Source organism: Pan troglodytes, chromosome 13, assembly GCF_028858775.2.
Source record: "Pan troglodytes isolate AG18354 chromosome 13, NHGRI_mPanTro3-v2.0_pri, whole genome shotgun sequence".
In the NCBI taxonomy this organism is placed as follows: domain Eukaryota; kingdom Metazoa; phylum Chordata; class Mammalia; order Primates; family Hominidae; genus Pan; species Pan troglodytes.
This window is the reverse complement of record NC_072411.2, coordinates 135,455,038-135,480,834: the sequence shown is the minus strand read 5'-3', so window position 1 is coordinate 135,480,834 and position 25,797 is coordinate 135,455,038. Positions and strand designations below refer to the sequence as shown.

At 44.7% G+C, this 25,797-nt stretch overlaps 1 protein-coding gene and 1 non-coding gene across 8 annotated transcripts in view; both read right to left on the bottom strand.

The window, feature by feature from the left end:
* ATG16L1 (autophagy related 16 like 1) overlaps positions 1 to 24,381 on the bottom strand; it is a 44,022-nt gene extending 19,641 nt beyond the window's left edge. Inside the window, exons 1-10 of one of the 7 annotated variants that reach the window (XM_009444577.5) lie at positions 24,043 to 24,347; positions 19,801 to 19,894; positions 12,790 to 12,895; positions 11,960 to 12,033; positions 10,867 to 11,118; positions 5,950 to 6,015; positions 2,965 to 3,051; positions 2,241 to 2,297; positions 1,977 to 2,027; positions 1,240 to 1,342 (exon numbers count right to left, since the gene is read on the bottom strand). In XM_009444577.5, coding sequence (XP_009442852.1) covers positions 1,240 to 1,342; positions 1,977 to 2,027; positions 2,241 to 2,297; positions 2,965 to 3,051; positions 5,950 to 6,015; positions 10,867 to 11,118; positions 11,960 to 12,033; positions 12,790 to 12,895; positions 19,801 to 19,894; positions 24,043 to 24,157 — 1,005 coding nt within the window. In that variant the 5' untranslated portion in view covers positions 24,158 to 24,347. Of the gene's footprint in view, positions 1 to 1,239; positions 1,343 to 1,976; positions 2,028 to 2,240; positions 2,298 to 2,964; positions 3,052 to 5,949; positions 6,016 to 10,866; positions 11,119 to 11,959; positions 12,034 to 12,789; positions 12,896 to 19,800; positions 19,895 to 24,029 lie in introns of all 7 variants that reach the window. The other 6 variants (XM_016950729.4, XM_001150112.6, XM_001150056.6 and 3 more) reach the window with 6 other exon arrangements.
* Positions 16 to 291, bottom strand: LOC112208495 (small Cajal body-specific RNA 6). Its single transcript, XR_002942973.1, has one exon. It is a non-coding gene; the product is annotated as a small Cajal body-specific RNA 6 (non-coding RNA).
* Positions 24,382 to 25,797: the final 1,416 nt, after the last annotated feature.

Below are 25,797 nucleotides of genomic sequence, written 5' to 3'. Positions count from 1 at the left end.
TCTTTCTCCTTAGGAGGTCTCAGATTGAAAACTTGAGATCATGCACCATCACACCCATGACTGCCACTCGTCAGTCTCCTGTGTAACTGGTTTTGTTGGATACTCGTCAGCTGTGAGCCGATCACTCTCAGAAACACACACTGACAGAATCCCAAATTATCAGCTGCTCCATGATCCCATACACATGACTTAAATGTGACGGGAGGGAAAAAATGGGCTGCTGGGAGTTGAGGGCAACAAAGGGACTGTGACATTCAGTGCAATCAGACCTTTTACCAATCATCATCGACCTCTGCAGGTGCCCGGTGCATCATGGAATCACAGGAGTGGAGTGGGACTGGGAAGGGGCGTTGATGCACCCCATCCCAACTCCTCCTCCAAAGCGGAACTCTCTTTACAACAGTCAAGGCAGTTCATCACTCAGCCAGTCCACTGTGTAACTAGCAAAGTCCCTCCTTACACCTGGAACCCAAAGCTCCCCCCATATAAATTCCATCCCATTTTTACGGCAAAATCTTCCCTGCTTTGAAAGCTGGCTCCTTTCACTCACCCGCTGCCAGTTATTAGGCCAGTATTGGAGTCAGTCCAACTCTCCAGGTTCTGTTCTTTGTGCTCTGTTTCCTACCCTCCTCATGCTTGGACAGTTCTGAGCCAGGTACTGAATGTTTCCCCAGGCTGGTTCAATTTCTGCTCAACAACCCCAGCTGGGATGCAAACTACCTGCTAGTACTAGGACCCAGCTCTGAACTCCGGGTGACAGCCCTGGTATCCATCACAGTGGCTTCTGCCCAGGACTGCTTCCAATCATAGACCCCTAATGGCTGGGAGTCATACAGATAGGGGTATAATTCATGAAACCAACAGCTGTCCTACTGAACTTCCATAACAGACCACTGACTGGCAACTCACTCTAAACTGGAGCCAACTGGTGACAATAATCATATAAATCCCTCTCCCATTCTTCACAATCCCTAATTACTTTTCCTTTGCCCCATCCCTCATGCTAGCAATCCTTTCTCAGTCAGCTCTGCCATTACAGAGGATGGCTGTAACAAATTTTGTCCTCTGAAACTAAGCAAAATATATCAATTTCTCACAGCTGACAGAGCCAAAAGGTGGAAAGGCTTGATATAAGTAAAACAATGGAACGCTTAGCTGCAGGCCTAGAAAGGACCCTTTAATTGCCAGGCTCTGTTACCATATCAAGCGTGGTGGGGTTCGGGGCTGAAGCATACTTACGAAGACACACAAGGCAGTAGTTGGTACCCTCACTTCTTTACCAGAACCAGGATGAGTATCCACATTGTCCTGGGGGACTGGGAAGGAAGAGACAGAGCGTCTCCTAAGAAATAACATAAAGACAAATATTAGACAGGATTGCAGAGGTTTACTGCTCATCAAATTGTTAGAAAGGACTCCAAGACGACCTTGCTTAAGCAGACTGCCTCTGTTGATAGCCTGTCCTTCTAGATTCTTCAAACTACAGAACAATTCACAAAAAAATCAAAAGCACCCTCACTCAAATGAGAAAGAGAGCCAGCACATGCCTTACTCTCCTGCACACTAACCTGTGGACTCCAAAACCCAACAATGAAAAGCAATCCTGAACAACTGCTTACCCAGTCAATAAGCTGCTGGGAAACTTTCTCAACTTAATGTAACAGCTAGCTCAGAGGTAGCTCTTTGGTCTTTTTTGTAAAACTATTTTATTTCTATGCCTAGTTAGAATCAACCTCATCACTTGTGATCAATGTGGAGTCTAACGCATGCCAAAAGAAAGCAACAAGAGCATGAGTACTGTACAAAGTGTTCAACCTGGCAGCCCTGCTCTGAGGGCTCCCGGCATTCCTAGGAACATGCAAAGCATCCTCGTTAGCACGTGAACATCTGATGACTGAGGGCAGTGAAGCGGTGATCGGCATAATTGTTAAGGACCCACACTCACATGCTGGACTAAGAGAGGATAATAGTTTCACCTGGCAGCATCAGAAGAAGAATGATGTCCCAAAAGGGGAGACTCGGACAGACTAAAGGGAAAGGCCAGAGATCAGCACGCAGCGAGATTAAGAGGAAAGGAAGTTGAGGAAAAAAGGAAGAAGCTAAATGAAAAGCTGATATTAAGGCATATGTATACTCTGCACCACTGACACCTGGTGTACATTTAAAGAATAAAAATAAGTCATGTACATATACTTAGGTATACTTATACACATTTAAAAAGGAAAGGTCTTCTAACCTACCCAAAGATATTAGTGATAGAATCCAGAAGGCCTCCAGCAGGCTGCGAGAGTCGCTTACTAAAGAGGAGGGGAGGATAGGTTTAAACCTTAGAAACATTTTGCCCAAATAATCAATCAATAAACAGCCCACAAAAACAGGTAACTGGGAATATGTTTCCCACTTAGTTCCCAAACCCCAGCCAAGAGAAACCCAACACAGTACCAAACTGCCAGAAAACAGTGGGAAGGGAAAGGGAAAACCCAGCCTAGAAGTTTCAAAAGAAACAAGGTTCCCTAGTATTAAATTAATTTCCCTGGAAATAAAGCATTAGACAACTAACCTCACAATTCCTGGCTAACTAACTTCACAATTTCTGACTGTTAGTAACCAATCCCCACTCTTGAAGGGCGGTGCGGGCGGGGGAAGCCCTAGTAAGAATGAAACAGGATGATCAAACCTAAACAATCATTCTGCTTAATAAGGTTTCACTGTCCATATTTGAGTAAGCCACTACATTTTTTTGTATTTAGAAGCATTTGAAGCCACCCGTGTTCTGCTTCCCTCCCATTAAGCAGAGGTGAACTGAGAAAGACTGGACACCTCTGTGGTGTGTTCGACGCTGGGTGTCCCAGAAAAGGGGTAAGGGGTTGGGTGCATCTGACTGCATTCTTTGTCATGTCCACAGATGTGCCTTCATATTGCTCCTCAAGCTGTCTTTTCCCTGGCCCAAACCTGCCTACTTACGTGGCTGCTCTGCTGATGGCTCGCACAGGAGAGGTCTCTTCTGTGTGATCAGAAGTTTCATCCACAATGACCTCAATGTCATCATCCCTGGAAAGAAAGGCAAGAGATTCTTTGATTCTCCTGAACAGTTCTGTGATTAATCTGTTCCGCAAATGCTAATGTCATTTTCTAGTTAGATCCTAAACCACTTGGCTATGACAGCAATGCGTTAAAGATTCTTTGGAGAAAAAGGAAGAGCTGCCATGTTCTGAACAACACTACAATAAACATTTAACCTGTTCAAATCAAATCCAGAATTTCAACTGAGAATAAATTTAAAAGCGAGCTTTTGATCCTTTTAGGTATAAACACAGTTCCCACTTGAAGCAATAAAATATGATCTGTTGAGTCTATAACCACATAACCAGTGCCAAAGTAGGGCATTCCATCAACAGTCAGCATCACTGTTGAAGGGCTGCAGTACTCACCAAGCACAGTTCCCATGACACAAGGGCTGAGGGGTACCTAGGGTAGTTAGGGGCAGCAGCTATGGAATATAAGAAAACAACAGTGTAGGGAGAATTCAGGGAAAGAAGGGATGGCTAAATGGGCCATGAAATCAACAGCCAACTTAACCCAGTTTCAAATATTACTTTAAAAAATAGAAAAGCAAAATTTAAACACTATGCATTTTTGACTCTGCATTTTATGCTTAAATACATAGTGTCTCTGACATTAGGAGAGCCCATCACACTTCAAATGACATAATCAAGTCATAGGACATGCTCCCTTTGTTGCTGTTTATCCCAGCGGATGCAAAGTACCTCTGGAATCCCCCTTCCTCATTTTTATGGGCCACGTCTTTCCTACTTGGAGGAGGGCAAGTAATTATTTTGGTCTTAATGACCTCCCACTGAGATGCAACCTTCATGGAGAAGATAATTAAATGTAATAACCCAAGATTTCATCACCTACTGTTTGGATTCATAAGAACTTGACAGAAAGATTTTTCCTTTTCAATAAATAATTATCTGGATTAGGTAAATATATACTTAAGAACCTGTTACTAAGCAAGTTAAACCAGGTCAAAGTAAATTTATTTTCCTTAGCTATTTATTCCAGGACTATGTGTAATTATTGCACCACATTCTTGGCCAGGATGTAGAAGGGAATAAAAGGCAGGTCGAAAGAAAGAGGACAAGGCTGTGCTTTATTTTCTTGATTGGCTTTCCCAGGGATCTAGGTTTGCGAGAGTCACCTGTGCCCACACAAGGACGAGAGGAGAACTGCAAAGACAGAAACTGCAAATATGAGCTGAGCCTTTGACAATGTCCTGTTGAAAATAGAATTTTATGGTTTTAAGTACTTGCAACTGTGCTTAGGCCCGGGACCATAAGAAAACACTAGCATTTGCTAAGTTATCAAAACCTTTCAAAGATGTATGTCCTCTGACCCAGAAACTCCATAGGGAAGCATAGAGATTAAGGAGAGGCCTTAGGCCGGGCTCGGTGGCTCATGCCTGTAATTTCAGCACTTTGGGAGGCCAAGGGGGCGGATCACCTGAAGTCAGGAGTTCGAGACCAGCCTGACCAACATGGAGAAACCCCATCTCTACTAAAAATACAAAATTAGCTGGGCGTGGTGGCACATGCCTGTAATCCCAGCTACTTGGGAGGCTGAGGCAGGAGAGTCGCTTAAACCTGGGAGGCGGAGGTTGCAGTGAGCTGAGATTGCACCATTGCACTCCAGCCTGGGCCACAAGAGTGAAACTCCATCTCAAAATAAAATAAAATACAAAATAAAATAACAGGCTTTTACAGCCCTGTGTTTGCATCCTACCTCGGCCCCTTCCTGTATGATCTTGGGCAGGATGCTCAACCTGTCTAAATTATCCCAGTCAACCCGGTTATGCAAATGACACTTTTATAAGCTGTTATTCTGAAGAAACCAAATCTCATTTCCAGGTCAACTATTTACTTACTTTGTGGCTTGGGAAAATACAACTGAGATTAATCTTCCACATCTGAGAGTGCAGACACACACGTACCCTACACATCTAAAGCAAAGGCATGATATGGGAACCTTTGTTTCTTTGTAAATTGAGACGTTAGTTGGTGAATGACTCCTAGTTGAATTTAAACCCCTCCACTTACAGGGAAGCAACCAACATTTTAAAAAATAGTGGATCAAAACTCTAAAACTATATTCCAAAACACATTTCAATAGAAAAGAAACATCCTAGAGCGAAGGAAACTCTTTTCTACCACCATGAAAGCTTCAAATCTCAGAGAAGATACCCCACCTTAACTTGTAGGCAGATTAGGAAAAGCTCCAGAACTAGTTTGATTCCTTTTGTTCCAAGAGATCTTAGTTTTCGCTTAAGTTTCCACTTTAAGTTACAAACCAAAGGGAGCAAGGAGGCAAAAAACAAACAAAACAACAACAACAAAAACCCCACCGCATTACATGGCAGGCACAATTAAGAGGCAGAAAACTGATCGTTCAAAGTGTCAACAGGAAACAGTGAGGCAGTAACGGGTACTGAGTGCAGGAAGTTAGAATTCACATTCACAGCTGATGAACACAAACTTTTTGGAAGGTTATTTGGTGATGTTCCAAAAGCTTTGACCCATCAAATTTTATTTTCAATAATCTATCTCAAGTAGGTAATCAGAAATAGGGTCAAAGGCCATATCAGTACATGATTTGTGAGAAATTAGAAGCCAGCAAAATACAATTAAAATGATATATGGATGTTAGTTCTGAGTGGTGGAAGAACTGTATGTTTTCATTTTCTTCCTTTAACATTTTTCTTTCTAAAATCTGTAAGATGATTTTACAGAAATAAAAACATTAGAAGCTATGATCACACCACTGCACTCCAGCCTGGGCAACAGAGCAAGACCCTGTCTCAAAAACAAACAAACAAACAAAAAAATAAAAACAAAACTTTTAAGAGAGCCAAATTTTCAGGAACACAGTTTTGATTCATTTATCTTTACTTACTGTTCGACTGGTAGAGGTTCCTTTGCTGCTTCTGCAAGCTCTTTCTGCAGCCGGGCCTGCCGCCTCCTGTTGAAAAAAAAAAAAAAAAAAAAAGCCCACCATTTATGTCTGCTTAAGAAAGCACGGGGTTTGGGCTCTCTAGAAGCCACCAGTTCTAATAACACATTCAGTGCATGTAAAATAACAACTACCCTGAGCAAAATACTCAAAAGTCACAAGCCCAAACTCATAACATCAGTAAGGCTCCCCTTTTAAAGGGTTTCAGAGTAAAGCCTAGAAGAGAGATAGGCCACATTATTAGAGAAAGCAGTGAACTGGCAAAGGAGGAGGCCTGCCTTCTGGGACCAAGGGTATCTTAGGATAGACACGTGCCTCAGGCTCACTGAGGGTTAGTCATGGTTGTGACTTAAGTTTTCTGCAGCAAATAGTCTTACACGGGTTGAGCATCCATTACTCGAAATGTTTGGGACTACCAGTGTTTCAGATTTCGAATTTTCTCAGATTTCGAAGTTTTGCATAAACATGATATAAATCTTGAGGACAGGATCCAGGTCTAAATATGAAATTCAGTTGAAATTGATAGTAAATCGGAAATCTGAAATGCTCCAATGAGTACTTCCTTTGAGTGTCATGTTGGCACTCAAGAAGTTTCAGATTCTGGAGCATTGTGGAGTTTGGGATATGGGATGCTCAACCTGCATTAACACACCCACAGCCTGATTACTAACAGTGAAGATTTACTTAGGACTTCCCCGTACCTGACATTGTTAATTACTTTACAGACTCTAACTCATTTAAGCCTTATAACAACCTTTTGAGGTAAATGTCATTATTGCCATTTATAAATGAGGAAACTGACATATAGTGAGATTCTTGAAATGTCAAAGTTTACATAACATTAGTAACTTTAATTTACTAAAGCTTGACATAGAAGTCTTGGCTGTGACAAATTTTTAACATGGTCAAAGTCTCATCCACTAACTCCCCTTCTCAGAATCATTTTTGTCTCTCATTCAAGTCCTAAATTCAGAAACTCCCTAACTCCTAACCCTGACCTTACTCTCTCTTCTTTGATAAATTTCACTTCTAACTATGGCTATGCCTGCTAGGTGGAGGACCCCTAATGTAGAACTCTAGCAATGCTACTGAGCTGCAATCAAGAATTCTGCTGAAATTTCTCGTAAGTTTTTACCACAGTGGTAATTCTCAAAATGAAGGAAAGTCCTCTAGGCAGTATAGCAGAATCTTGGGAAGGGATGTGGGTATAGCTTAAAAAGTGCATTACACTCTTGATTTTATACCTGGAAGATGAAAAATAAGTTTTACAGGGCAAATTACCAAAAATACAATTTATCCAAATTGTCTTAGCTGGTAGAGACAACTGTGAACTAACTCTCTTTGAGGAAAAACCAGAATCTCGGTATAAGGTGTGTGAGTACCACTACTCTATGATTAAAGCACTTGTTGACTGTCCGAAATCTACTTTCTATAACTTCAGGTCCCAGTTCTGCAAGGTGGAGATAAAAACTTGACTTAGGGTCACAGGGAGAGGAAACCACCACCTGTTATCAGGGATTCATCACTATAGCTGAAAGGAAAGGTCTTTAATAGCTCAAACAGAGTCTCTCTCTGTCACCCAGGCTGGAGGGCAGTGACATCATCTCAGCTCACTGCAATCTCCGCTTCCTGTGTTCAAGCGATTCTCCTGTCTCAGCCTCCTGAGTAGCCGGGATTACAGCGACCTGCCACTACATCCAGCTAATTTTTGTGTTTTTAGTAGTAGAGACAGGGTTTTGCCATGTTGGCCAGGCTGATCTTGAACTCCTGACCTCAGGTGATCCACCTGCCTTGGCCTCCCAAAGTGCTGGGATTACAGGCGGCAGCCACCGCGCCCAGCCCTGAGTGCATCTTATGAAGCAGCCACTGTGCCTGACCACAGGGACACGTGGCAGCATAAGGGAAGGAGGCAGACTGTGAAGAGCTATCTCAAAACAGTGTGCTACATATGGCCCAGGTAAACCACAGCTGCCTGAAGCAGGAAGATGAGGGACATCTAAGCTGGGGAGGCAGGAAGTGGGTAATGACGGAGGAAGGCTTCTAGGAGGAGAAGCTACCTAAGCAAAGTAATGAAGACTCCTCAGGTCCCACATCTGCAATCACATGATACCTCCAAGTGCACAGCCCTAGGAAGATGCTTCAAAGGGTGGGCTAGGGAATGAGGACAGCATTTTCACTAGGAAATGTGCATTACCCCCCATCCACTGCACTGCTCAGGGGCTCTTCCTTGGCATCACCACACATCTCCCCAACTTCTCCCTCCAGCAGCCTCTCAGCTGACGTGAACATGCAACCTAGCAGCATCCAGCTCACCTGGGGCCCCCAACACCCTCACACTGCTGTCAAGCTCCATGGCATAAGCCAAACAATTCTGCTTAAAGTAAATGTGAGACAGAAACAATACAAAAAGGACAGCTTATTTTTTCTTAATAGAAACCGGAAAATTAGAAAATACAGGTAAGTATAAAATGAGAAATCAAAAACCATAATCTCACCACCCCCAAAAATAAACACCAGTAACAGTACATATAATTCCTTCCAGTCATTTTTTTAAAAAAAGTATACAAAATTGGGATCATCTGTATGAAAACATTTTGTGTCCTATTTTCGGTTATATTAATTTTAGGCATTTTCCACAGCACTAAGTATTCTTTTCGTTTTGCTTTTGAGGCAGAGTCTTGCTCTGCTGCCCAGGCTAGAGCCTAGTGGCATGATATTGGCTCACTGCAACTTCCACCTCCCGGGTTCAAGCGATTCTCCTGCCTCAGCCTCCTGAGTAGCTGGGATTACAGGCATCCGCTACCACACCCGGCTAATTTTTGTATTTTTATTAGAGACGGGGTTTCACCATGTTGGCCAGGCTGGTCTCGAATTCCTAACCTCAAGTGATTCACCTTCCTTGGCCTCCCAAAGTGCTAGGATTACAGTGTGCGCCACCACACCAGGCCAATCTTACACCTTCTAACAGTATTTTTATATCCATTTACAGTATTTTTGTATCCATTAAGTAATCTCTCCTTAACCTCCTTCCCCACTACTCTTCCCATGCTCTAGTAACCACAGTTATACTCTGTATCTCTAGGAGAACATTTTTCTTTTAGCCCCACATGTAGAAGCACGCAGTATCTGCCTTCCTGTGCCTGGCTTATTTCACTTAATATACTGTCCTCCAGTTCCATCCAAGCGGTTGTAAATAACACGATTTAATTCATTTTTATAGCGAATAATATTCCATTGTGTGTGTGTACAGCACATTTTCTTTATCCATTAAGCCAATGATGAATATGTAGATTGATCCGTATCTTGGCTATTGTGAATGGTGCTGCCACAAACATGATGGTAGTGCAGATTATCTCTTTGATATGCTAACTTGTTTTTCCATCATCACCCTTTAAAAGACTCTTCCCTATCGTCATTTATTCCCTTTAAAAGACTCTTTCCTATTGTCATTTATTCACTTTTAAATTAACTGGAATAATCTCTTCAAACTTGAAACTACTGATATGGGGATTTAAAAATATGTACGTTCTAATCTGTAAAGCTTTTTTGTTTGTTTCTGGATGGGGTCTCGCTCTGTCACTCAGGCTGGAATGCAGTGGCACAACTTTGGCTCACTGTTGCTTTAACCTACTGGGCTCAAGCAACTCTCCCGCAGCAGCCTCCTGAGTAGCTGAGGCCACAAGCACATACCACCATGCTCAGCTTTTGTTTTTTGTACAGACGGAGTCTCACTATGTTGCTCAGGCTGCTCTTGAAACTCCTGGTTTCAAGCGATCCTCCCGCCTCCGCCTCCGCCTCCGCCTCCCAAAGTGCTGGGATTACAGGCATGAGCTACTTACTGCACCTGGCATCTGCTGAACTTGTGTTAACAGCTTTTCAGCTCATTTTCTTAGGTTTCTAGGTGGGTGATCACTCCTTCTTTTCAATGTTTGGTTGGCCAGAACATCCAGATCGGTGTTCTCTGTGAGTTGTGAGAGTGAACCTCTCCTTGTTCTCTTGCAGGTTTTAGTAAGAGTGTATACAGACGGTTGATCAGTGGACCTTGACCAGGGGATGACTGGACTCTCTGGGGCAGCTTTTAAACACGCACATTTTCCACAACAGAGATTCAAATTCCTAACGTAATTGATTTCTTGATAATCCATCTTTTAATTCCCATGTCTCAGTAGGTTTCAGATTTATCTTAAATAAATAGACTTAGCAGGATTGCAGGGAATTCTTAAAAAATCTATCAATGGCCAGGCGGTGGGGCTCACACCTCTAATCCCAGCACTTTGGGAGGCCGAGGCGGGTGGATCCCGAGGTCAGGAGTTTGAGATCAGCCTGGCCAACGTGGTGAAACTCCACCTCTTCTAAAAATACAAAAATTAGCCAGGCGTGGTGGTGTATGCCTGTAATCCCAGCTACTTAGGAGGCTGAGGCAGGAGAATCACTTGACCCCGGGAGGTGGAGGTTGCAGTGAGCCAACATCATGCCACTGCACTCCAGCCTGGGCAACAGAGCGAGACTCTGTCTCAAAAAATAAATAAAAATCTATCAATGAGTCTGATTTAGGAATTTCACATCTATATTCATATAAGGTTGGATTATAGTCTTCTTGTGCATTAGCAAGATCAGAATTTTTATATGGATACAAAAAGCTTCACAAAATTATGGGGAAGAATTCTAATTGTGGTTTATTTCCTTTTTCTAACTCTGGTTTAATTTATATTGTTCAGAATTAGCTTTTCTCCTTGAAACACTGAAAGAATTCCCTGGTAAACCTCCTGTAGTAACTGCCAGGTTTATCTCTTTCTTTTCAAAGACCTAGGTTCTACTCTACTAAGGATGGAAACCACTAACTGTGGATTGATAGCCCACCTGGAGTCTTTTTCATTCTCTGCATTAAGCCGATTGGCTTCCTGGGCTTTCTCAGCCATCCATCTGGTGACCAGCTCCTGGTTCTCTTCCGTAGTTTTCCTCAGTTTTCCCTCCAAGGCAGTAAAAGTGATCTGCAGGGCATCATATTCATCCTTCAGGGTCTGGTTGGCTCTTTCAAGGTCACAAAGCTTAGTGCGCAGGTCTAGGCACTCCGTCTCCAGGTCAGAGATAGTCTGCAAACATTCTGCAATTCTGGAAGCATGACATCAGAGGACGAATAGTACCTCGCCAGAGCCCTGTGCCAGAGCCCTGTGCCAGAGCCAGACGGACCTGGCTGAGTGCTTAACACTTTGTGTCTGTTACAACATCTTTTAGCCAGGCCCATCCCCATGGTTTACAGGATAATCCATTAGGAGAGGAAACACCTAAGGTGAAATTCATCCTATTAATGACTAGGAAAAACACGATGTGAAGGAAGAGAAACTTTCGATGCTTAGATTGGTAAAGGGGATTTAAAAGGAGGCTGGAAACCCTATATATTTCACCAGCTCTGACATTTCCTGAGCAAGAAAGCCTGAGCAAGCGCCCTGCCTTTCCAAGCCTCTAGACCCCTTTCCACATATTAAGGAAACCCAAGCACACGCTACCCCAGCTCCAAGGTCTCAGGATTCAGAGTCCCCATTTATCTTGTCTGCCAGGCTTCTCCCTGGTCAGCAACAGTTTTGCTCACAAACTCATTTCCCTTTTCCCAAGGGCCATGTGCTCAGCTATCCTGGCCCTACCACCTCCACCACAGGAACATACCAGCTCCCACACACAGCGGCCACAGGAGAGCTGCTAGTGTCTCTGGGACACTTGCAAGAGCCAAGGTGACTTCCCTAGGAGGATGCTAGAAGCCTGTGGGCACTGTCCTTGCTTTTTCCTTCTCAGAGCTGGTAGAAAAGGATCCCAGAGTGTGCATGCACTGAAAATCAAACTCTCGCTAAGTGCACTGTGGCCACTCACTGCCACTGGCCCTGCACACAAGAGGTCAGCGGAACAAAGGACATGGGACCCAATGACCAGGCTCCAAGGAGGCAGGGTCTCTACTCACTTTGCTTCATTCATCTGCATCTCCCTGTCCTTCCGCTGCATTTGGTTATTCAGGTCAATCACCAATTGAGCTAACTGGGAGATAAAGAAGAATACTTTCATAAATAAAAATTTTAGGACCTCATTTGGAAACTACACAGTGGGTGGCGATTTATTTTTAAGAAAGAATAAATGAGCTGGGTGACAGCAAGGAGCCGAGGCGCCTATGGGGACACAAAGGGGAACTATCCCTGCCACTCCCTGTTGAAGGACAGCTTGGCTGGAATGAGAAGTGTTCCAGGTGACTGCCAGGGGCTTGCTGAGGACAGCTGTCTACTCCTCAACTTCAGCTACCTTTTTGGAGACTCATTTCTGCTGAAAAGATAATCAATTCAGCTGTACTGATGGTAAACTGTATTTTCCCAACTGGAGCTTTGCCGTAAGACCACCATCCAGGCGAACACAGACTAGGACTTGATTCTTTCTCACGAATGTCTCTGAAATTTCAGGGTTTGTACTGAAAAGCTTTATGAAACCATCAGTGAGGCCTTCAGCGCACCAGGTAGCAGGCTTTTTTGTTCTTTAAAGCCTCTCCACTCTTGCCTCTCATGCTGATTTTGGAGCATGGTAACTGGCAGCGCTCTCACAGGATTGCCCTTCTGGTGATGGGCCTCAATCTGCCTGGTCTTTTCATTCTGGTTTCCTCACCCTTTTATTCCTATGGAGGGGACTTTTGATGCCACATATGGCTAAGGCTGCTGCCAACTCTGGTGAGAAGTGACTGAGCTCCCCCGCTCCCCACAGGACTCTCATAGAGGGCAGAAGACAGATGAGGAAAAGGGCTAGCTTTACCTCCCCACGTTTCTTGTGTAATTCAGTCAGTTCCTCTTGGTGCTTAATCCTCAGTTGGGCCATTTCTTGTAGCTGATTGTCATTCCATGTGCCATCATGTCCGGGACTAAATTGGCAAACCAGGCAGATGAAGAGAATGTGCAAAAAACGGAGGGGGAAAAATGAGACTCCAAACCTTTCCAATTAGGCAATGAAACCATAACTCCAGAAACATGTTCACAAAGCCAATAAACCATTCGGGTGTCTCCAGCAGCTGCAGTTACAGGCACTATGAGTGGAAAGGAGGAGACATGAAACACATGGAAAAAAGCAAAGCAACTGTGACCACCAGGCACATCAGGAATAAAGGGTGGAAAGTTCCTGAATGAAGTCCCAGTAACAGGCACCAACGGGGCCCACTGGCTCAGCAAGGACCTGAGTGCCGATGACGCAGCAGTGAGTGCAGGGCTCTGCTTTCACACAGCTGACAGTCAACTGAGAGCACGTGTGAGGTCAGCAGTCACATGTGCTTGCAGAAAACTCAAGCACAAGAAGGGGAACAGAGGGAGGGGGTCCTATTTTAACGTAATTGAGGAGGGTTTCTCCTACGTGACACATGACTAGAGACTGTAAGGAAGTGAGGAATAAGCCATGTGGACCCTTGAGGGAAGGGCCCTCTGGGCAGAAGGAGCAGCAGAGCCTGGAGAGGTGTACAGCAGGTGGTGTATTTGGAGGAAGGGTGACTGAAGCCCAGGCACAGGGGGACAGAGGAGGTGCGGTCAAGGACGAGGTGGGGAAATGATGCAGAGCCTTGTGGGCACCTCTGAGGGCTGTGAGGTTTACTAGGCGTGAAGGGAAGCTGCTGGAGGGCTCTGAGCAGCTGAATGACTTGGGTTTTAAAAGGAGAGCAGATTGCAGTGGGGTAAGGGCCGAAACAGGAAGACCAGCCAGCAGGCTACTGTGAAGTGCAAACATGGGACAGTGCGGCTCAGACCAGGGTGGGAGCAGTGAGGTGAGATACGGTCTGATTCTAGATCCATTCCAAAGACAGCGCTAACAGGACTTGACTTTGAATTGGCTATGGGGTGTGAAGACAGATAGGAGTCAAGGATGAATCAAGGCTTTTGGCCTGAGCAACTGGTAGAAGGTAGGTGTCACCCACTGAAATGGGCAAGACTGTGGGAGGAGCAGGTTTTGGAGGAGACCTAAAGAGTTCGGTTGTGGCCATTCAAGTGAAAACTGAGTACTGTCAAATGGAAACTGAGTATTAAGAGTCTGAACCTCAAGAAGAAGTCCAAGCTGGAGGCTAACATGTAGACACTGTCAGCAAACAGATGTGCCTAAAGCCACAGGAGTGAGTTCAGATCACCTCCAGAGTCAATGAAGTTTTGGAATCTTTGCCAAGTGTTTGCATAATATCTCAGATACAGCAGAAGACAACTAGAACTGTGGATTTATAGTTCGAGAGAAAGCTGGTGTCACAGGTGAGAATTATCAGATTATAGTGAGTAGCTGAAACCACTGTCTGGGGAAAGCTTGTAGATGGAGAAAAGGAACAAGGCTGGACACTAGGATACCAACATCCGATGAGAGTGGAAAGAACTGCCCCCCCCCATATGACCCAGAATAAAATAAAAAGAGGGGGATAAAGGTGGTAGTATAGCAGTCCTTCCATCTCTATATGTATTGTTATTACATAGCTAAGCACAAACTAATACCTTATCTTGAGGCAACCTGGCACTTCCCCAATCTTAACCCAAGAAGTAATGCCAAGAGATTAGAAAGTGGAACACACTTTACATGAAACCATCCTAAATCAGGCAGAATAATTATCAAAAATCTCCCCCACCTTTTAAAAAATTATTGAGATGGTATCTCACTATGTTGCCCAGGCTGGCCTCGAACTCCTGGACTCAAGCATGTAAGACGTGGACCCGCCTTCCAAAGAGCTGGCTAGCTATAGAACAGATTCATGAAATAAAAACTAACAACAGGCTGGGAGCGGTGGCTCAAGCCTGTAACCCCAGCACTTTGAGAGGCCGAGGCGGGCGGATCACGAGGTCAGGAGATCGAGATCATCCTGGCTAACACGGTGAAATCCCGTCTCTACTAAAAATACAAAAAATTAGCTGGGCGTGGTGGCGGGCACCTGTAGTCCCAGCTATTCGGGAGGCCGAGGCAGGAGAATGGCATGAACCCGGAAGGCGGAGGTTGCAGTGAGCTGAGACTGCGCCACTGCCCTCCAGCCTGGGCGACAGAGCGACAAAAAAACAAAGCAAAACAAAACAAAAACTAACAACACAAAGAAAAACAAAAGTGTATCAAAGAGTAATGACGGAAAGTGTTAATCATGTTCAGAGGCAAAGATTTCCCCAGACAAGGATGGTTTCATTTTGGGAGGGGTTTCCAAAGAGGAACTAAAGTAGGAATCTCCTAGGAAGGGCAAAATGGAGGCAAGATCATCAGGCAGAGGAGCCTCAGGATTAGATGCTTAAACTTCAAAGTCTACCAAGACACAGAACTCAACAGAAATGCTAGGAGAGACTAAGGCAAGCAGGATACAGCTCTTTCCATGACCCAAAGCCTCCAAGGACTTCTTATTTTACTTACAATGAATATCAGCCCCCTAAAGTGCTTCGGCAAGTAGAAAAAACAATCACTCCGAGGGCATGTTTCAAGCACAGATTCCTGGAGCCCACTAACAGGTGACCTGCTCTCCTGGCAAGGCCCAGCAATCTGCATTTCTGACTTTCTGCGCTCCGGTGATGGGAATGTTGCTGGTTCCAGGAAGCCTGAGTAGCAGCAAAGGTGGTAGTGCTCAAACTTCAGAGGTCACTACAATCAGCTACAGCATTTCTGAAAACACAGATTACCAGGCCCCACCCCCAGAGTTTCTAATAGAGTAGGTCTGAGGTGGGGCCCAAGAATCTTCGTTTCTAACAATTTCCCAGAAGATGTCACTAGTCCAGGAACCGTGCTTAGAATAAACAATTTCGAGGCTGAAGAGTTTGATTTTAAACTGTAGGCAAAGTGATGAAAATACTTAAGAGAAAGTCTGATAACTGATGCAGATCACTATTTAAACACAGTGTGCAGTGTTTTACGGTTAATTAGGATGAGACAGGCAGGAACTTTGGAGAGACAGGAAGGAGGGGAAAGGAAACCAACAAAGTGCCCAGCTTCTGTGAACACCCTTACATTCTGTAGCAAATGTCCCTTTGAGTTGGTCTCCCCCACTAGACTCTATTCCTCCTCAGAGCAGGGACTCTGGCTTACTCATCTCTACAGCCCTAATGCCCAGCCCACACTACGGTCACAGGAGTCTATTGAGTGAATGAGGCTGCCACCACAGTCTGGGAATAAGAAGATAAATAAACAAAGGAGGTGGCAAAATAAATGTAAACCAAAGGATGCAAGAGGCTAGGGGGTGGAGAACCAATGGGCTTGGTGAATATGGGGAATATGAGGAATAAAGGAACATGGAGACGGGAAGATCTAGAGGGAAGAAGGAACCATAGATGACTCGTGGAAAACAACGATACTGTGAATGGAAACAAAGAAGTCAGGAGGGCAGGCTTATTATGGATAATGTTTGTGGAAATGGAAAGACTGAACAAGGGGTAACCTGATGAAGCCCACCGTTCAACCTGCCTTGCCTGCTTTTCATCACTTTTTCTAGTTCCAAACTCCCACTAGCAAGTCGAGTTGCCAAACAATACATAACTAAACTCCCAATAGCTTCCTTATAAATAATAACTGACTGTGGCTCACTACAATAACTGGTGCTTAAAGTTTTTCTCCAGGAACTAGGAGGCAGCTCTTGCTAATTAAAGCCGGTTGAGACCCCCAACCCTTCAACTGGGCCTGTGTGAATGCCCAAGAGGTGATCTTTTGACATCAGAGGGCCAAAACACTCCTCCCTCAGATGGTGCTGACGCCACCATTTTCTGCATGTGTCCTATGAGGAACCACAAAGCTAGATTATGCTTGCGTGGAAGCCCCAATTACCTCATCTTTCCTACCCACCAATCACCTCTTCCCACACTTTAGACCACCCTGCTTTCTACTGCCTAAGTACCCCCAATCCCTGTTTTCAAGGAGGTGGATTTGAGACCTGTTCTCCTGCCTCCTTGCTTGGCCACGTTATGAATAAACTCTCACAAAACCCATCAGCTCAGTGATTAACTTGCTGTGTGTGGGCTGAATGAACCTGGTTTATAACAAGACCTCCAACTAAATGACCATCCCCCTGGGTGTGGTGGCTCATGCCTGTAAACCCAACACTAATGGAAGGTTGAGGAGGGAGGATCACTTAAGCCCAGGAGTAAAGACCAGCCTGGGTAACACAGTGAGACCCCTATCTCTACAAAAAATTAAAAAATTAGACTGGCATGGTGGTGTACACCTGTAGTCTCCCAGCTACTCAGAAGGCTAAGGCAGGAGGATTGCTTGAGCCCTGGAAGTTGAGGCCGCGGTAAGCCATGATCATGCCACTGCACTCCAGCCTGGGCAACAGAGAGAGACCCTGCCTCAAAAAAGTCTATCCCAGTGAAATTTAGCCAAAAGAACGGCTGCATATTCCAAGCACATGAGTTTGGCTAACAGATAAAGAATACAAGAATATAGTCATCAAGGGTTTAATCAGATAGAAATGTTTTTAGTTTTCAATTGGATGAATTTAGATGAAAATGGTGAAACAGCATTATCTACACCTAAAATTAACCAAAATACTAAAACTAATATCTTAAGTACTACAGAAGGCCTCCCAGGGCCACAGCCAGGCAGGATCTCCTGAACTGTTACAAAGCAAGGATGGAAGCTAGGCCCTGCCAAGCCATCTGTTCTCTGGTATCTTTCCCACTCTGTCCTCTACCAGGAGACCATCGTGCCAGATGAGGAGACATGAGAGCAGCTACAGCTCTAGGAGTAAATACATCAGGCTACAGCTACCATTTCTAGACACCATAAATCACCAACCTTGTTTTTACAATTGCTAAATGTGTGGAGATTTCAGAGCAATAATGGCTACTGTCCCCATACCAAATTTAACATGCAAACACAATGAATATTACAGAAGAGGATAATAAGACTTCAAATATACATAAATGCACACCAATGACCCAGTAAACACAAATACCCCGCCATGAACAAATATGTATTTCATGAAATAGTCTATCAATACACACCGAGAGAGAGAGAGAGAGAGAGATATATATATATATATTTTTTTTTTTTTTTGAGACAGAGTCTCGCTCTGTCACCCAGGCTGGAGTGCAGTGGTGTAATCTTGGCTCACTGCAACTTCCGCCTCCCAGGTTCAAGCAATTCTGTCTCAACCTCCCGGGTAGCTGGGATTACAGGCGCCCGCCACCATGCCCGGCTAATTTTTGTATTTTTAGTAGAGATGGGGTTTCACCATCAGGGCCAGGCTGGTCTTGAACTCCTGACCTTGTGATCCACCCGCCTTGGCCTCCCAAAGTGCTGGGATTACAGGTGTGAGCCACCAAGCCCAGCACACACTGATATTTTTCTAATCTAGTTCTTAAAGAAAAATAAGAGCTTATTGCAATCTGCTAATTTGATTTCACAATCTACTAATACTGATGTTCCTCTACTTACCGAGGCTATGTCTCTTTAAACCCATCAGAAGTTGAAAATATATAGTAGGTTGAAAATACATTCAATACATCTCACCTACTGAGTATCACAGGTTACACTTACATTAGCCTACAGTTGGGCAAAATCATCTAACACAAAGCCTATTTTATAATAAGTTGTTGAATATCTCATGCAATTTATTGAATACTAAACTGAAGGGGAAAAACAGACTGGTTGGATGGATACTCAAAGCACAGTCCTACTGAAAGTGTATCGCTTCTGCACCATTATAAAGGTTAAAAATTGTAAGCTGGGCTGGGCGCGGTGGCTCAAGCCTGTAATCCCAGCTCTCTGGGAGGCCGAGGCGGGCGGATCACGAGGTCAGGATATCAAGACCATCCTGGCTAACACGGTGAAACCCCGTCTCTACCAGAAATACAAAAAATTAGCCAGGCGTGGTGGCAGGTGCCTGTGGTCCCAGCTACTCGGGAGGCTGAGGCAGGAGAATGGCTTGAACCCAGGAGGCGGAGCTTGCACTGAGCCCAGAATGCGCCACTGCACTCTAGCCTGGGCGACAGAGCGAGACCCCGTCTCAAAACAAAACAAAACAAAAAAAAAAAATTGTAAGCTGGCCAGTGCGGTGGCTCACGCTTGTAATCCCAACACTTTCGGAAGCCGAGGTAGGTGGATCATTTGAGGTCAAAAGTTCGAGACCAGCCTGGCCAACATGGTGAAACCCTGCCTCTACTAAAAATACAAAAACTAGCCAGGTGTGGTGGTGGGTGCCTGTAGTCCCAGCTATTTGGGAGGCTGAGGCAGGAGAATTGCTTGAACCCGGGAGGTGGAGGTTGCAGGCTGCAGTGAGCTGAGATCGCGCCACTGTACTCCGGCCTGGGTGACAGAGTGAGACTGTCTCAAAAAAGAAAAAAAAAAAAAGAAAAAGAAAAATTATAAGTCGAACCACTGCAAGTTGGGGACCATTTGTATGTTGAAAAAAACACCAACCTAAAAAGGATCAAATAGACCCATACTGCACGAAAGCAATTTTTGCGTATGTGCCAATCAATCCTATATTAACAGGATCTACACAAACCCGCTCAGAAATACTTGTCTGTGATTATTTAAAAACAAAGAAACAAAAAAACATGAATCCTGGCAGGTTAGATGAGAAACTGACCTAGGGTTACCACGTGAACCTGCCTTAAGAAATTTCTCAAGCTCAGAGCACTGTACTGATAATAACCTTTCTAGGTATGACATACCTTCTAAAAAACAATTTTAATTACATGGTTTTAGTTCTTATTTGAAAGGAGCTGACAAAAACTGGAACACAGAAATAGTACTTGATTTGCTTTTAAATTAGAGAAGTGACAACTGAACTGAGATAAATTTCCTTAGAGGAGACATAAATAATACAAGTTAGTTTCAAAATACCTTATCTCGTGCCTGTTTGGTACGTCATGCTTTTCAGCCTGTAGTTTCTGGGCCAACACTGAATGAAGATCTGACTTTTCCAGCAATTTGTTATCTATTAAAATAAAAAAGTCAGAAACTAAGTTATTTATTACAACGTATGTACACTTGCTAGGTACCTACCTTGTCATATATTGAAGGATGCAATACAGGAACATACATTCCTCAGCCACAGTAACCTACAGAATCACCTGCAAGAATGTCTTCCCTATTAAAGGGAGCTGAAAATGCTTTCTACCCCAGAAGTTATTTGTTTCTACCTTGGGAGGAAAAAAGAAAAACACACTAAACACAATGGCAAAGTGAAATGCTATGTACCTTTAAGTAAGACAGGAGAACTTCACCATAAGTTGACATATCTAATTACTTTTTAGGTCAGGGAACTGGAAATACAAATGACAGTCCCCAACATGGAGTTAACATTTAATTCAGTCAAGTATAAAAAGGTACAGAGAATACACTCTGTACTCATTTTTATGAATGGTGTCACAGGTGGTGATATATGAGTTAAGTCTTAAAAGAAGATGATGGGCCATGCAGAAGGAATAACAGAGTCTTTTGGTAAGTGGCTGGAAATAAAGGTTGGAGCCAACACAGGAAAAAGCAGGATCAGAAATTTAGACTTCTTACTGGCAATGATTAAATAAAAGATTATAAAAGCAGGCCGTTACACTAACAGATCTGTATTGGTAAAAAGTCAAGGATTATTCTGAGGCTCCTCGCTCAGGCAGCTGGGCGGAGGATGCTAACGTGTGAGAGAACACAAGAGGGGAGAGCTTAGAGAGGAAATGAGTTCTCTTTCCAAACATAATAAATTTGACAGGAGACAGAGTACAGAAATTCAAGACAGGATTAGAAAGAACATGTAGTTAAGTGTAATAGGCACACAGGCCTATTACTGTGGCTCACGCCTGTAATCGCAGCACTTTGGAAGGCCAAGAAAGGCAAATTACCTGAGATCAGGAGTTCGAGAACAGCCTGGCCAACACGGCGAAACTACTAAAAATACAAAAATTAGCCAGGCATGGTGGCACTTGCCCACAGTCCCAGCTACTAGGGAGACTGAGGCACAAGAATCGCTTGAACCCGGGAGGCAGAGGTTGCAGTGAGCTGAGATCGCGCCACTGCACTCCAGCCTGGGCGACAGAGTGAGACTGTCTCTAAATAAATAAATAAATAAACAAATGAAATGAAATAAAAAATAAGAGTAATAGGTACACAGGCACCAGTAAGATCAGATGTGGGTACCTGTTCTGCAGGTACCAAGCAGAACAAGACAGGGTTTATGCTAGTGACTATTCCTGTTAAAAGAGCTTGTTTCTCCTTTTAAAGAGTTTTGAGTCCCACTTTTTGATACCTGAAAAGAGAACTCCTGGGTAGAAACACTCTCATCTATTGGTCAAACGAATTAGCCAAACTGGACATTGGTTTCAACCTGGGAAATCGTGGTTTAAAATCCACCAGTGTCAAAGGGCTCTAGTAAGACCTTCAAATGTTAAACCAAAGCTTAGTGCCCTGTGATAATTTTAGGTTCTTTCAAAAAACACAGGCATTCAAAAGGAGTCCTTCCCAAAGGTTCCTCCCTGAAGAGAAGGCTGGAGATGGAGGGAAGCCTTTCCCTCCCCCTACGGCTTCTTTCCACCTTTCTCTTCAGACTCAAAGGCATGGACTGAACAGAGAATAGACTCCAGGCTGATGGAGGGTCAGAGCTTGACTGGCCTGGGAAGGCTGGAATGAGCGGAATGAAGGTGTTTCACAAACTATAATAGAAATGATCTCCCTAAATATCAATCCCTCGCCTAAACAGAAGATCTTAACATGCAAAGCCTGTCTCACTCTCCTGCCTCTTGTTAGCTTCTCATCCCGGTCTCCTGTCCTGGTCCCTTAGGCAGGTATTACTCACTACTCTAGCACCCTTTAAAGCTATCTGCTCTCCACAAGTGACCTCTTATTCTGACTGTTCTACATGCTCCTGCCCCATCAAGATGCCATTTTCAAAGTGCAGGAAAACATTCCATTTGTGTCAAAGAGATAACGCTTTACAATTACAAGCTATTATACAGACGGCTTTGAAAGCACTTATATGCACAGCACCGTTTTTATGAAGTGGGCAGGGCAAGCTTCATCCCCATTTTATAGATGAGGCAAAACAGACTCAGAAAGTAAGTGAAAATGTTCAGTGAGGGGTGAGTCAAGCCTCCCACCCAATTTGACTTTCAAAGGATATTAGCTTTTAAAGCATAAGCACCTAATAAGCACCTAATGAACTGATTTATGTCATCTGTCAGGGAATCATGTTTTGAGGAAGAGGGACTTCTTGTGCTTCTGGCTTTCTGAAACAGCACTGTTCTTCAGGGCCTCCTAGAACAGCAAAGCATCCCCTTTCTTCTTAGTTTTGTTAAAACAATGGGTGCAGTGAAAGCAAAGAACCATTTACTGGGGGAGCCAGTGAGAAAAGCAAATGCAAAAGTTAGTCATCAAGCCTAAGTTCAAATTCCAGTCCCGGCTGGTCACGGTGGCTCATGCCTGTAATCCTAGCACTTTGGGTGGCTGAGGCAGGTACATCACCTGAGGTCAGAAGTTCAAGATCAGCCTGGCCAACATGGTGAAACCCTGTCTCTACTAAAAATACAAAAATTAGCCGGGCGTGGTGGTGCTTGCCTATAGTTCCAGCTACTAGGGAGGCTGAGGCAGGAGGATCTCTTGAACCTGGGAGGTGGAGGTTGCAGTGAGCTGAGATCACGCCACTTGCACTCCAGCCTAGGTGACAGAGCAAGACTCTGTCTCCAAAAAAAAAAACAAACAAAAAAAAAACCAGTCTCACCATTAACCTGCTGTGCAACCTCAGAAGTTACCTAATCTCTCTTGGCCTCAGTTTCATGTGTGAAAATGGCAATAACAGTTCCTGCTTCATACACAGAATTTTGGGAAAGATAAAATGAAATAACACATGCAAATACTTACCACAGTACTAAAATTTGTCTGCACAGTAGTCATTTGGGAAGCATCAAAAAACACTGATAACTTGGCATGCAGTTCTAGGCTTAATCTCACACAAACACAAAAACACACACACACACTGATACCTGTGTACTGTGATACTTGTGATTTAGTTGGTCTGGGCTGTGGCTTGGGATTTGTAATTTTTTAAAGATCCACAGGTGATTCTAATGTGGAGCTAAGTTTGAGAACTACTGATTTTGCACAATCAGAATGCAATATAAGGCAGCAATTATTATTCTGAATATCATCATCAGCATAACTTGAGAAAGTCGTCAGGTTTACTTTCAGACGCAGATGGAACCACCTTAGGAGCATTATGATTTAGGTAAAGGTACAAACATTTTTGTACCCTTAAGCTGCAAGCAGTAAGGGGAAAGAAAACCACCTCTTTCATACTGAAGATTTCAGTAACAGTAAAGGTTCTGTTAATATTAAGATATTAACACCAAGGTGGGGCCGGGCTCGGTGGCTCACGCCTATAATCCCAGCACTTTGGGAGGCCGAGGTGGGAAGATCGCTTGAGCGCAGGAGTTGGAGACCAGCCTGGGAAACACAGTGAGACCTCGTTCCAAAAAAATTTTTTTAAAAAAATTAGCCGACCGTGGTGAAGCGCGTCTGTAATCCCAGCTACTCGGGAGGCTTAGGTGGGAGGATCACTTGATCCTGGGAGTTTGAGACTGCAGTGAGCCGTGATCTCCGCCACTGCACTCCAGGCTCGGCGACACAGCAAGACCCTGATCCCCTATCCCGTTTCCCCGCAAAAAAAAACCACCAACGTGGAGTAAGGGAAGTAAGTTTGAGGAATCAAAGGCCACCCGTTCCAGTGCATTGAGAAGGCAATGTTAATTCTGCGACTGAAAGTCAACGACCGTTTCATTAACATGACCCCATAGATGGGATGTTTCTGGGACCTATTTAAGTGCATAAGCATTGTTATGAGCTACTGGGATTTACAAATACAAACACGAACTGTGCCTCCCCACAAAGATCGTACAATTTAATAGGGAAAATCCTCCAAAGATAAAACGCAGGTTAGAAAAAACATTTAAAAGGCGTGGGGCGTCCCAAGCGCGGGTTACCCGAGGCGGCCGCCATGCGTGCGGGCGGCGCCAGGTACTCGGCCTCAGGTTCCCGCTGACGCCCCGCATGCCTCCGCGGGGCCCGCCCGCCCGGCTCCCAGCCCGCACCGGCGCCGCTCACACTGCAGGATGATCTCCTCGAACGCCTGTCTCTGCAGCCGGTCCCGGCGCCTCAGTTGCTCCGAGATGTGGCGCTTCCAGCGGGGGAAGTCAGCGGCGCGGAGGCCCGACGACATGTCACTTGCTGCCCCGGCACCTCAGCGCCACCAATGCGAGCGAGGGCTGACGGCCGCAGCCTGCAGCATGAGGCAACCAGCAGAAGCGGGAATGCCGGCAATCCCGGAGCTCACCTCCACACACTGGCCGTACCCGAGACCATCCGGGACGGTCTTCCGGCTCATGCCGGAAATGATTTTCGAGAGGGCCGGAAGACCCTCCCCCTCACCCGAAGCACGGGCTCAGGGGCCGGTGCCTACGCAGGGCGCTCGCTAGTGACGCCAGCCTGTAGCCGGAAGCGTCAGCTGCAGAGGAGCGGCCGCTTGGGGGCGTCCGGGCCCTGCGCAAGGCCCAGCGCCGGGCGGGAAGGAGGCAGGAAAGGGGCCGCTTCCGCCTGACTGCTTACTTTTCTTTTGCTGCTTTTCAACCCTTTTCGTGTTTTCTTTCTTGGCCTGTCTCCCCCTACTTTTTTTTAAATCGCAGTTTAGGAACAAATGGGGTTCCCTCCATAGTAGCTCTGTGGCTGTGGATGAGTGACAGCCTACCTAAGCCTCAGTTGTCTCATCTGTAAAATGGGGACAGTAATGATACCTACCTCAGAAGGTTGTCACGAATAGTAAAACGAAAAACCCATGTAATGCAGTCAGCACTGTGCTTGGTACAGGGGAAACCTAAGTTTACAAAGACACCTGGTGTCTTCCCAAGGCCTACCCTGACAGCAGGAGCATTGCCATCTTGGACAACTGCCACCATTTTAAGTTCCCCTTGATTAAGAAACTGCCTAAATCCAACCCAAAAACATCAGCCTAATGGCTAATGTCAGCATAACCAGAAACATTCCAACCCTAAGATAAACCCACTTCCAACCAGAAACATGCCAACCCGGAGATAGCCTCCCCTCCAGCCAGAGACTTTCCAACCCTGCAATAAACTTTCCCTCATACAGAAACATTACGAACCTGCAATAAGCTCACCGCTTCGTAAACCCTTAAACACCCTTAATGTGTAAGAGAAAACGCTCCTGACCAAAATCGACAAGAAGCCCCTCTCAGGTTTATTCTCCAAAATAAACCTGTCTTTGACTGTTAAGCTGCTTTTCGTGTTTCTTTCTTGTTTCTTAACTCTTACATACCTGAAGTCAGGGTGCGTTGGCAAGAGTGTCCCACTGAACTTGGAAACAGGTTTTGTGGTTTGTTTGGGGTTTTTGTTTTTGTTTGCAATGGAGAAGAGAACTGGAAACAGGAGCTAAGAAAGATGTGAATTGTGTATCAGAGTTTGTCTTCATCATTAGAATCCTAGAAATTGTGGCCTGACAATAAATGGAGCCTTAGAAGGTAATCTGAGGCTGTAGATGTTGAAAGGGGGAGATGAAGACACACTGGCTCCTGAGAAAGTTGTGTCTGTGAACAAGCTCAGTAGAATGGAAAACCCAGTTCTGTAATAGAGTTGCTGGAGCTCCATCTGCCTTTAACAATTAGTGAATTTACTGCATGAAAATGGAGCCAGACAAAGTAGTTGGCCAAAAGAGGAAAGGAATATCAGAAACTACCTTCTCTTCCAGTGTGTCTCAAGTCCAGAGGAAGGTCCTTCAGAGACAGATAAGAAGAACTTAGGCTGAGGAGAGGAGGACAGTCAGGCTTCTAGCACTGTAGTTAAAGAT